General features: G+C 41.0%; 1 protein-coding gene across 5 annotated transcripts in view; it reads right to left on the bottom strand.

Annotated features, from left to right (window-relative positions):
* cnot1 (CCR4-NOT transcription complex, subunit 1) overlaps window positions 1–10,661 on the bottom strand; it is a 28,889-nt gene extending 18,228 nt beyond the window's left edge. For 4 of the 5 annotated variants that reach the window (XM_015965129.3, XM_054733349.2, XM_054733350.2 and 1 more), the window contains exons 1-8: window positions 10,525–10,661; window positions 8,967–9,266; window positions 2,719–2,826; window positions 2,463–2,561; window positions 2,134–2,202; window positions 1,921–1,975; window positions 1,624–1,827; window positions 1,337–1,505 (exon numbers count right to left, since the gene is read on the bottom strand). In XM_015965129.3, coding sequence (XP_015820615.1) covers window positions 1,337–1,505; window positions 1,624–1,827; window positions 1,921–1,975; window positions 2,134–2,202; window positions 2,463–2,561; window positions 2,719–2,826; window positions 8,967–9,068 — 806 coding nt within the window. In that variant the 5' untranslated portion in view covers window positions 9,069–9,266; window positions 10,525–10,661. The remainder of the gene's footprint in view (window positions 1–1,336; window positions 1,506–1,623; window positions 1,828–1,920; window positions 1,976–2,133; window positions 2,203–2,462; window positions 2,562–2,718; window positions 2,827–8,966; window positions 9,267–10,524) is intronic. The other variant, XM_015965132.3, reaches the window with a different exon arrangement.
* Window positions 10,662–12,107: the final 1,446 nt, after the last annotated feature.

The raw sequence follows: 12,107 nt of genomic DNA, 5'->3' as shown, positions 1-12,107 counted from the left end.
CCGCCATTCGGCAAAAATAGGATCGATTCTATTTTTGCCGGACGCCGGAGCACCTCCGCAGTCAATGGACAAAAATCACAACCGCCCAACAGGAAAGGGAGCAAGCACAACTTCCGTTATTTCACAATAAATCGATAAACAAAAAGCGTTTTTTGTTTCATATGCACAGGTTTAACAACTTTTAACAACTATCAATGGCGGTTGAACTTTAAATGCACAAAAATAAGCCATAAATACAGTTTCTTCTATCAAAGTAGTCACCCTTTGTTGATCCAAACTCTGCTGATCTCTCTACACAAATGATGGGCAGATTAAACAGTTCATTTCGATGCTTCTCCCACACAACGGGTGTTTGGATCTAACTTCCGCGTTTATTGATCGGACTGTATCGCAAGATCTCGAAAATCCTGCGCATGCCTGTTTGCGCACCTTAGGTCTCCGCACCGGAGCGGATACCAGTAAAAATTGAGTTCGGAAGCGAGCGGCTGCGGAAGGCAGGGGCGGAGGTAGTGGAATTTTGGGGTTAGCAGAGCTCTGTGCGTTGTTGTGTGCATCAGTGACACTCGCTCTACCAGGAAATCACGCAATGACAAAGGTTTTACCTTGCTTGAAATGCAAGCTCTGATTAAATTAGGGATGCACCGATACGATACTGGTATCGGTACCGATACCAATAACAGTATTGGTATCGGTAAAAGTTAACCGATACCAATGCAGTTGCTTGAAAATGGCTTCACTGTAACTTGTCATTTCTGTTCACCTAATATTTTAGTTTTGTGATGATTTCCATTCATATATTTTACTTTTTATCTACCTCACAGTCTTTTCCTGTTGAAAGCAAAGAAGAAAATAAAATCTATTCCAAATCATTGCATTTTTGTGTGTGGTAGAAGTATCAGTATTGGTAATCGGTATCGGCGAGTACTCAGATCCAACTATCGGTATCGTATCGGTTTGGAAAAAAGTGTTATCGTTGCATCCCTAGATTAAATGCGTGAATTTTTTTAACGAGTAATCCCCCCCCCCAATTAATTAATCATAATTAATGTGTTAAAGTACCACCCCTAGTTTTAATACAACTAAAGTCAGACATTTAAACCATCTAGTTATGAAAACTCTACATTTTCAGTTACAATAAATCAGCATTTCAAAATCCATATTCTGAGAGCTGGTAGTGGTTTTATTCTGAGAGCTGGTAGTGGTTTAGCTGTGCTGATATGAATGCACTCACAATCAAACACTAAAACCATCAAATATTTTTGTCCTACAATTAACTGTAAATATTTATTACTGCAGACAAATAAAAAAAAATAACAAGAAGAGTTTTTAAACTCACCTAGCACAGAAGCCATAGCCAACTTCTTGAATAAAGTCTGCAAGAGAACTCTCCATCATGGTCTTAGCTAACTCTCCTGAGTCTGGTAGAATCCTGTCCATGAGAATGTCCCGTTTTTCAGGGTACAACAGTGGTGCGAGCACCACAGGGCAGCGCTCCTGGGGAAAATCTAGAGTCCAGCAAACACAGAGGTGTGGTACAGATTAGACATCCAGGAGTGATTTTTATCATTTCAATACCACGCAAGCTCAGTTTGACTCAGCTCCACCTGATTAAACACATCATACCTCGGCAAAGTGTCTTTAAGAAAGCGTCAATCTGCTCCTGTCCCACCCCACTGGCTCCCTTCTGTCCAAACAGTAGATGGGAGAGCAGCAGGTGCAACACTTCTATTGCAATGTCTTGGAAGCCACCTTCTTGGTTTCCTCCAAGGTCTGCGTCAACGTATGAGCGCAGTAGGTCTGGAAGTTTCTGCTTGATGAACTGTGCAGCTGCAAAACAAACTCCTCTTAACTAAAGTCCCAGTGGAAACTTGTTTTTTTGCAGCGTCTTTAAAATGTGTCAGCCTCTACAAGGCAACTTACCAAAACCACGAAGGTCTGTGTTGCTGGAGTTAAGCAAAGCAAGGCCAAATATTACCTAGAAAATGAAACAAATTAGGAAAACAAGAAATAAATAAAACTACTATTTTCAACTATTGTATAGGCAAAAAACCACAAATTTTCAGTCCATTACATAATTTGGAACCGCTTGCTTAATTTGGTTAATGATAAAATCTCAGCGCAGAGCCGACTTACCTCTTGGACCTTGCTGAGCTTAAGGACTTTACTCAGTTGAGTGAAGAGGTGGGCAGATGGCTTCAAACTCTGGAAGACAATATAAGAAAAATGTCTTTGTGAAGCTAAAAGTTAATCCCCTTTATTTACCCCTAAAGCACGCAGGGCTCTGCATAGAGACGGGTACACCATTATCGAGACAGAACTGTTGAACACTTTAATAAGCCGGGGGTGGGGGTGGGGTGGACAAAAAGAAAGATTATTTCATTTCACTGATGTGCACACATGCATGAAGTAAAACTTGATGTTCAATCTGCAAACATTCCAATGTTCTATCAACAACATCTTACCTTTTGATAGTGAAGGGGATTGTCAATGGCGTAGCACAGGGTAGCAATAAAGTTTGGCTTTGATATAAGCGAAACACACTCCTGGATCAGAAACTGTGTCTTGCAAAAAAACAAAAAGAGAAAAAGAAAGAGCACAAACAGATGAAGCTGGAACTTAATAAGTATTATCATACTAAAAGAGGTCTGTTCTCAGAGTGGATAAAGCAATGAATGTATAATTAGAAACATCCATCAAACATTTATGATCAAAAATTACCGGGTGAAAGTCCTTGCCACTGCTTTTACCATCGCCACTGAAATCCACATGGGAAAAGAGACAGCGTAGTAGATGCCTGTCTGCCTCAGGACCGTGACGATTTACAATCTGGAAAGGCACAAAATGTAGACAAGACTTTGTAATCCTCCTTCCAACATGGGATGTTCAGTTTTAAAACTGTGGATTAGTAAAATGTGGCTTCAATTTGTTTGTTTGGCTTCACTGCCTTGCTTTTTCCAACTGTTTTTATGATCTATGTGAATATTTCTGCCTATTTCAGTCAGTGACTTGATGCAACCTGCTAGGTTCCTTATATAGGAAACTGTTTTCTGATTGGCTTAATAAACTGACCTGTATTGGAATGTTTACTATGTTAAGTACCTTGAAACGACTCTTGTCGTGGTTTGGCGCTATACAAATAAACTTGAATTGTTTTATTAATTAATTTGGTCAGCTGTAATGGCGTGTTAAAAGCACTCTAAGTAGTATGGTAAGATCATTCAAACTACAAACCTTTAAAAGGCCTCTCCACGGTCTAAAATCAGAAATATGGTTAACTGGTCAAAACAGTGGGTCCACTTGTGTCTTGAATGTCAGTTTATATAGACCTCAGTCTAGGAGTAATGTTGGAAGAAGTACAACAGAAACATTTGTTTTGCCCTTTGCCCAACCAATTCCCAGTTAATTAAAGACGGATGAATCAAACTGTTGATAAGGATTCTTAAACCCATCGTGGGCGTTAGCCACCAACAGTCATGGGATTACAACAAAAAAAAAAAAACTGGAGAGATGATCTCAAACATATCAAAATAAATTTGAAGAATCAGATGACATGAACCATTTGGGACCTTTTAGACAGAAAAGCAAATGCTGTGTTTAATATTTCAGTTTGGATGTTAATCATGGAATTATTTGGACATAAAGGGCAAGCTGTGGTTGTTGACTGCACTAACAGGTCATCCAAGCAGTTTCTGTTTCATTTTATCAGTAAGTAAATTTATATTTCTGTACTTTAATTAGCTGGTTGAATGGGGGGAAATGCTGCGTCATTAACTACTTGGTCAAACATGTTAGTGGGGCTGCTGCTGGATAACCCCGGCTTTCCACGGGAGCCGTCAGCAGCACGTTACTGCAGCAGCACGTCATAGCTTCTCATAGGAACCGCTGTGGTCAACAGAACCTTTTCCACTAGAGCCGTCGGCAGCCGTCAGCAGCGCGAGTCGGCCGCGTCTCAGGAGCAGCATGTCGCGGCCTTTACGCGCCGGTTCTATTTTCTACGCGCGACGCCTCTGAAACGGGTCAAGTTCGACATTTTTGGGGAAGGAAAGACAGGAAATCGAACGCGGAAATGGGGAGAAGCTCCCGAGATTTTCAGAATAAAGAACGTACTGCCTTCCGGTTGCTTTACTTTTAAAAACAGTTACTAACTGTGCGGCCCCGTGAGAAGTTATCACCTAGCTAGCGGTCTCCTTTGTTTTTCAGGTCCGTATTGGCGATTATAAAACGGACAGAACATAAAACACAAACCATGTTGTAGTTTTCTCCTGCTTGTTGTTGTGTTTACTGACGAAGTCACTCGTGTGACTTCGTGCTCGGTCGGTGACAGCTGCTCCCCTGCTGCTTCGCGTCTCGTGGGAAGGGCCAAGCAGCAGCTTACGCGAGCAAGATCTGCTGCAGTAACGTGCTGCTGACGGCTCCCGTGGAAACCCGGGGTAAGAAACAAGCGGATGCCCATTTTCTGTCTCCTGCCCGAGACGAGTTGCTAGAGCAGGCGGCTGGCTGTTCCCGTTTCCCCGGGGCCGCCGACGCACGAAAAGCTCCGATGACAGGCTGTAGTCATGCTGGTCATTTGTGGATTTCTGAGGGAGATCACAGAAACACTGCAGCTTTTGTAGTTGATGCTGCTTTACTTTTGAGTCGCTCACCCGCATTTTTTTATCTCTAATAGTTTGCTGGTGCTTTTATTTTACACAACATGATGTGACATTTTAACAATTAAATTTAACTTGTGATTGTTTTAACTATGTGAAGCACATTGGGCTACCGTTTTGTGTATGAAATGGGCTATTTAATAAACTTGACTTGGTTGAATGGGGGAAAATTCAATGTGTTTACCATAACACTGCTTGGTCTAAAAGGGGTTGAAATCAGTTGAAATATAATGTGTTGGTGTGGCTGCTGGATATCAGACCGAGGATCGGGCTTTGCTGGTCCACTGCGGTGAAAGATCAGCTGTTCTCGTCTCTGGTTGAGAGCGGAACACGAAACCGTGAGCCGAGTACCAGAGCCGCGTGTGTTGACAACGGCGGACTCGCAGATTTTTGACCAGGGAGGACCAGCGAAGCCCAATATTCTCTGTCAGCTTACCTTGTTATGATTTTGTTACTAAGAAGGCCGGAGGTGACTTCACGTTGGAGTCGTTCTACCACGTGTTTAGCTTCTGGTTAGCATGTAGCTAAAGTCCCGCTGATCTCCGACCGTGGAGAATGAACTGATCTGAAAGGCTAGGGCTCCCAGTCGCAGCGGTCTGGCTCTGCTTGTAATGTAACAGTCCCAGTCCATATTAGAACTCCACAGGCGACCAGCAAGAATACAGCCTCACACTGAAGCTGGTCGGCTGTGCGGGTGGGCTGCCCCGCTGTCCCCTTCTTAACTTCTTGGGTTAGCTAAGTTAGCTAGAGTTGTTTAATTTGTTCCAACCCTGTTCCTAACGTAACAACCCCACCCTCAGCTCGACCTCTTCCCATTTTTGGATTGTCTGAGCGTGACTCGGTTAAAAAAAATCATTGGTGGGAACCTCCCATTTTTGGCTTCAACTTCCTCCCCCGACAGAGCAAGGATGGGCTACGTCCATAATTTTATAGGTCGATGATGGAAACAAGCGAAGAGGTAAATATGTAAAACAACGTTTATGAATGGCGAAAGTATTGTAACAATTTGTTACAGAACACTAGGGCTTCTTGATTATGGCAAAAATGTTAATCATGATTATTTTGACTGAAACTGAGATCTCGATTTTTAAGACAATTTTTTAATTAATGTTGATTTTATGTAGGGCTGCACAATATATCGAAAAATTATTGTCATCGCGATAACAGGACGTGCGATAGGCCCATCGCAAAGTACGTCAAAAACGGTGATAAATGTTTGATTCAAACATTTCCATCCGTGTCATACATCAACTTTTTGTAAACCAGCTCTGTTTTTTACGCAGAAGTATTATTTGACCAATCAAATGTAGCCCTTCTGATATGCGGCCAATCAGATGGGTCCGTTCACGTAATACGCCCGCCCCCCACGTAGACCCTTAGGATGGGTGGAACGCAACAACCAAACTGAGTTAGCGGCGCCGTTCCCTTGTTCGTCATGCTGGCTCAGATTAACGAATGCACTTTGTGCTGAGGTTTCTGGAATCAGCGCTGCTTTCAAACGTGAACGTGAGTCCGCTCGGTGTCGTTCAGCAGCTGATAATAACCGGGCTGACTCCCGACACGTGCCGGTGAACCAACCCACCTACCTCCATGTCGCTAGTGTTCCACCGGGTGGTGATGTTAGCCCCAGGCTCCGGTTAGCTGGAAGCTAACCGGAGTGGCTACAGCACTCTCCTCCCAGTCCCACCCTGCTAAAGAGGGCCTGGAAAAGTTCCCCCACACATCAAAGTGATTTTTCCTTTATGAGCTTTTATAACCTTGTTAGTCAGGATAGTTGATTTGCTGCTGCACATAAACTGTCAGTCAGAAGCTCTGCTAGCTGGTTATCTTAAGAGGAGCTAGTTTAATTTGTTAGCTTGTTATCAGAATCATAGTTGCAGTTTCATCATCTGAGCTGCTTTTTAAGATCTAGGTAAACATGCTCAATTTGGAGTTAAAACCAAACGTTTTCACATATTTTCCATGTAGTTTTTTTGCCAGTTCCTCTTCTGAAAGGTAGACATTTGGTTTTCTCTTTCCCTCAGAAAATCTTAATATTCTCCTAGTTTGGCCCAGCACAGTTCACTTCCCAATTGCAGCAACAGCCTTATATCATAACCACATAAGTGGAGAAAATGCGCAGAAGCAATGAGAGAATTTGCTGTTGCATTTAAGTGAGGTTAACTATTATTTAACATTTAAACTTATTTTCTGATTTTTTTATTTATTCAAAAAACCCTGGTAAGGGATGTTATTCTGTGTTTGGAGCATCAGAAAAAGTTTTATGGTGGAGGTGATGTTTTAAAGTCACTGAGAAACTGCATGCATGCAGTTTGTTGTTTTGCTGCTAATACAGTAGCAGGTGCAGCTGCTAATACAGTAGCAGGTGCAGCTGCTAATACAGTAGCAGGTGCAGCTGCATATTTTTGCAACAAAAATGTTATGTTGCAATGGAATTCATGCATTAGTTCTTGTTTGCTTTGAACCCAGAGCAGACGTCACACGCCAGACGACATCAACACTGCACACTTAAGTATTTGTTCATTTATTGCGAGTAATATCGATATCGCAGGTTTTCCTAATATCGTGCAGCCCTAATTTTATGTATGTGTTTATTTATCTGGTCATAAACATGCACAGGGCACAATCAGGACAAAAAAAGAAAGAAAGAAACAAGATAATCACAAAAACAACTCCCGATTCCTAGTATAGAAAGGCCAATACACATGCTCATGGTTTTTGACCGAAAGGGTTTAGGCTAAGGTTTAACTTATGTAAGCATACCCAGTACAGACCCAAAAACCTAACCATTATCTCGCAAATACCGACAGCAAGAATTATACAGTACATTAATAATATGAAATAAATAAAAACATGTTTTTCTGAAGTTCACAAAATGTTGCATAATAATTATTTAGTCCTCTCCAGCGGTGCTGCAGGGAGACTACAGTATGAACACATCGCTCAGAGAGATGAATTATTATTATTTATCAACTTGAGGAACATATTTCTATGAAAATTCTAAGAAATATCGACAATAGTTAGATAAGGGTTACCAGAAATGTTTCTAGGTTGTTTGCCAGGTAATTTTTGAATTAAAAATTTAAGAAGGGGCTCTGAAAAGCTGTAAGAAATAGAGAAAAAGTCACTAAGTAGCAACATTGTGGTAGCAGAGCTTGATTTGCAAGTCGGAGCAGCGCAAGAGGAAGAGCAAATTTTATTTTAACAATCGTTCAAAACTCATATCGTACTTGCGATTAAAATTCTATTAATTGAGCGGCACTACAAATCAGTAAATGCATTTTGTCCTCATGGGCTCCCATAGAAGTTAACATGGCGTTGCTCGGAGACTTATGGTGCATTCCAGTTGTCCTCGGAACTCGTTTTTCCAAGATAAGTTAGCCAGAAATGACGCAATGAACTCAGAATGCCGATATGCGAGCACTTAGGTTTCAGAGGACAACGAGATTGAAATCTCCACGTCTCATCAATGGGAGTTATGGGTTTCTATTCCATGACAGGCTATTCATACATAAAAATTCAGCATTTTGACTTGCATTTTTATTGCTTTGTAGTGTCATTTGTCTAATCCTGATGGCCCATTTCACTAAACCAGGGTTTTATCACTTATCTAACACGACCCCTTTTTTAGTCCAGTGACTCTAAAGTCTGTTCTTTTAGATCCTCTGAGTTTGTTCAAATGCTGTTCAACTATAGCCGTTTTATCAAAACAATGCAGTCAATTTGCCGCAGCGCTGTGGCAGCATCAGGTAGCCTAAGGTCTTTTATAAGCGGTCAGACCGTGGCGGTAAAGTGGCACAATCATGTCCTTTTATAAAAGATTAGGCGACGGCGGCATAAAGGGGGTATGGGGCAGTCCCTGCGCTACAGTGGACTTCTGTTTATCTTGGGCATAACTTGCTCAAAGCTGCAATCATTAAGTTTATTTAAAATCTGCTGCTAAAGGAATCTGTCACAGTCCCTGTGCAGTGTCTGATCTGATTTCCAGCTCTAATGGAGAAAAGCTCGGGGAAGAGCTGTCTGGAGGTCTACGCGGGACAGGAGACCTCAATATATGATTGAGAATTTCATCTTGTATTTAGAAAATGTGAACATCGTAGAACTGATACCAGCAAAATCTCAGTTTACCGTCATCAAAGAGCTCCATTAAGATAAAATTTCACAAGGATGCTCTTTTTCATCAACCAAATATAACCTACAGAGGTAATTAGCCTAGGGCTAAAACAAAAACAAACAGCCATTTTAACTTTAAGTGAAACAAGTTTTTTCCTGCAACAACAAAAATAAATTAATAAATTTTATGTTGCTCCTACTTACATGTTGTATTTCTTGCTGGCTGGCTCGGTAGTTTTTCTTTGTTAAATTGTCCACCAGATAGCTGATTTGAGACAAAGCCAGCGAGAGCGAGTCAAGATTCATTGCTGGTTGGGGCGGAAGCAGGCGGCCGAGCACGGCGCAAAATCACCATTATTCCCCTTTAGTCACTTCAGTGATAGGTTACTTTTGCTCCCCCCCCCCCCAAAGGTGTGACAAGTGTTGGCCTTCCAAACGTGTGTTCAGTTCAGTGGTACCCAGTGCTAGTAGACAAGTCCTTCAGTTTAAAATCAAGTTCAGCATCTGCAAAAAATAAAAAAAATAAGATAATATATTAAAACGTGTGAAACACATGAAAGTGAAAAACTTTTGGCCAATAATTGATATTAACTCGCATTACTGGGACAGTCTGTGAGGCCGGGTAGAAAAACCCAAAAAGACAAATCTAATTTACTGCCCTCAAAATGTTAATTCGTTGGATTTTCCTTAATGCAATGTGAAGTTATCGAGGTGGAACAACTTTGAACACGGCCTAACTGTACACCAATATCGGTCGGACTGTTAAAGCCTGATTAGCTCAGAACAACAAACTGTGACAACAATGGCTTCTAATAACAGAACTGACTAATGTTAAAGTATTTAACAAACAAGACAGCACAAGTCATCGGTTCTTATGTTAAACTATCGCAAATATCAAAGAGTTTAGGTGTAATCTTAAAAGGCCAAATATGTTGATTATATGTGACTACGTTTTGACATTTGAAAAATCATTCACGTTCCAGAGAGATTAATTCAAAGGCCAATAAGATGATTTTAGCCGTTTTACAACAGCATGACTCTGAGAAACGCTACTAACAGCACCTTTTATCGACAATTCGGTAACTAGACATTCAAAACTAATGCCTTGTAAAAACATGCGATTACTTTACTTTATACTTTCATCTCACGGACCATTACAACATGACTGCAGTCACTTGTATTTCTTTAATTCAAGGCTACAAGCTAATGCTAATCAATTAGCAGCGCGAGCCTGTTTCGAATGGGTGAACACGAGACAGGAAACCCAATCAAGAAAATCTTTACACATGTCAAGATGCAATTGACTATGCAAACGAGTACTGTTGATTCGTTTAGGCAATTTCTGTTGTGAGCGTAAACGCTACGAAGTGTTTTTTTTTTCATACGTCCTGAGTCGCGAGCTTTAGCGTCAACCTCGTTAGCTTGTTTCAGTGGGCTCCGACTACTCTGTGGACTTGCTAACATAGTTACAAACGCTGATTGACTCGAAACAAATATTTAACCTTAATCTTAACATATTTAGTACTACATTCAGCTTCTATTTAGACATCTCATCTCTGTAAAATGGCCTGCATCGCATAGTAAAGGTTGGTAAATGGAGAAATACTACTTTTTGGATTAACAATATCACAGCTGTTTCTCAGCAATTAGACAACCCCTCCCGTCCCTTAGCGCTAGTGGCTAACGAATACTCCGCGTTTGTGTCGCTGGCTATTCTATACTTGTCGGTGGTCATTTGATTAAAACACACTTCTAATCTCACCATGCCAACAACAAAGTATTTCAGATCCTCATTCCTTCTAGTATCCCGCAACAAACTTGATGAAATGGAAGAGTTGCTGGGCCTCCACTTCAGTTTGGTTTTCAAAATAAAATGGCGTCTGTCACCGCCACGGCGCGTTCACGCGTCCAGAACTCGAGCTATCCGCGCGACTCGTAACGTGCGCTCGCACGCACTGCACGCAGAGTGCTTGTCACAGCTCCAAACGAATTTTATTCCAGATAGGAGATCAAATGCGATGCTTTTGGTTTATTTAGGGAAAAACGGTTGTCCCTGATCTTCCTAGGGTCTTTTGTCTTTAGCTACACATGCATCTCAAAAAATAAAATAAAATAAAAGAAAAGCAAATGGACCAAGAAATACAAATCTAGTCATGTATTGGATAACTTAACAGAACAGCATACAATAGTTTTTTAAATTTGTCTCTAAGCAGGTTACATTACTTTTGCAACTGAAGCAACATTAAACCCAAAGATACAAGTGAAAACGTGTTTTTATTAAAGCCTATATTAGCACTGCTCTATTTGGTGCATTAATTAGGAAAATTACATAATCATAAATATTTCTCAATAACAACAAATCAACAAACTTTCTGTAAAGTAACCCTCATAACTCCAAATGGTGTAAACATTTAACCCTCCCACTGTCCTAATGGGTGTGACCTCATGAGGAAAGTTGACCATTGAGCTGGGTTGATGGTTTATCCCTTGGGTCCATGTGGCAGGGTTGGGGAGTGAGCACCACCTCACCCCTGCCACGTGGACCTCAAGGGATATACCATCAATCCTGCTCAATTGTCAACTTTCCTCACAGGGTCACCCATAAAGATAGTGGGAGGGTCAAATCAGATTATGACAGCTTTTTAGGATTGTTAAAAGAAAGTATTACTTGGCATATATTTGCATCATTTTATTCTATTGTATACATTTTAGAATGCCATAAAAATCCATAATGGAGTACATTCTGGAAAGTTAATGACAGAAATAGGAAAAAAAATTCTGGATGAGGATGTTGGCAGTCCTGTATCTTCTGTAGGATGGTCAAATCTGGAAACAATTAAAAAGCCTGAGTATGAGAGGTTATCTGGCTGTGTAATAATTATTTATAATAATAATAAGTAATAATTTGTATCTGCGTTGCATACATTTATTACCAACATGTACATAATATACTTATTTGAGAAAGCAGAGTTTTATTTTGATTTTTGATCAGAGAAGCTCTTGAGTGGTTCTTCTCTTATCTGTCTGAGCATTCCTTCTCCAAGTATCCTCCCTCTCCTTCTCCCATGGTGTCCAACAAGGTTTTGTGCTGGGGTCTCTACTCTTCCTCCTCTATCTGCTCTCTCTACAGCACATGTTGAGTTCCTTTAAAGGAATCTCCTACCATCTTTATGCAGATGACATCCAACTGTACATCTCCTTTAAGCCCCATGAGATGTCTAAGCTGCAGATGTTCCACACCTGCTTAGACTCTAATAAAACCTGGATGGTGGGAACGTTCTTCAGCTGAATGAAGGTAAGACTGAGATCCTCATCTGTGCCCCAGACAAGCTGGTTCCCAAAGTC

Source organism: Nothobranchius furzeri, chromosome 4 (assembly GCF_043380555.1).
Source record: "Nothobranchius furzeri strain GRZ-AD chromosome 4, NfurGRZ-RIMD1, whole genome shotgun sequence".
NCBI lineage: Eukaryota > Metazoa > Chordata > Actinopteri > Cyprinodontiformes > Nothobranchiidae > Nothobranchius > Nothobranchius furzeri.
The sequence above is the reverse complement of the archived record's forward strand: the minus strand, read 5'-3'. Positions and strand labels throughout refer to the sequence as shown.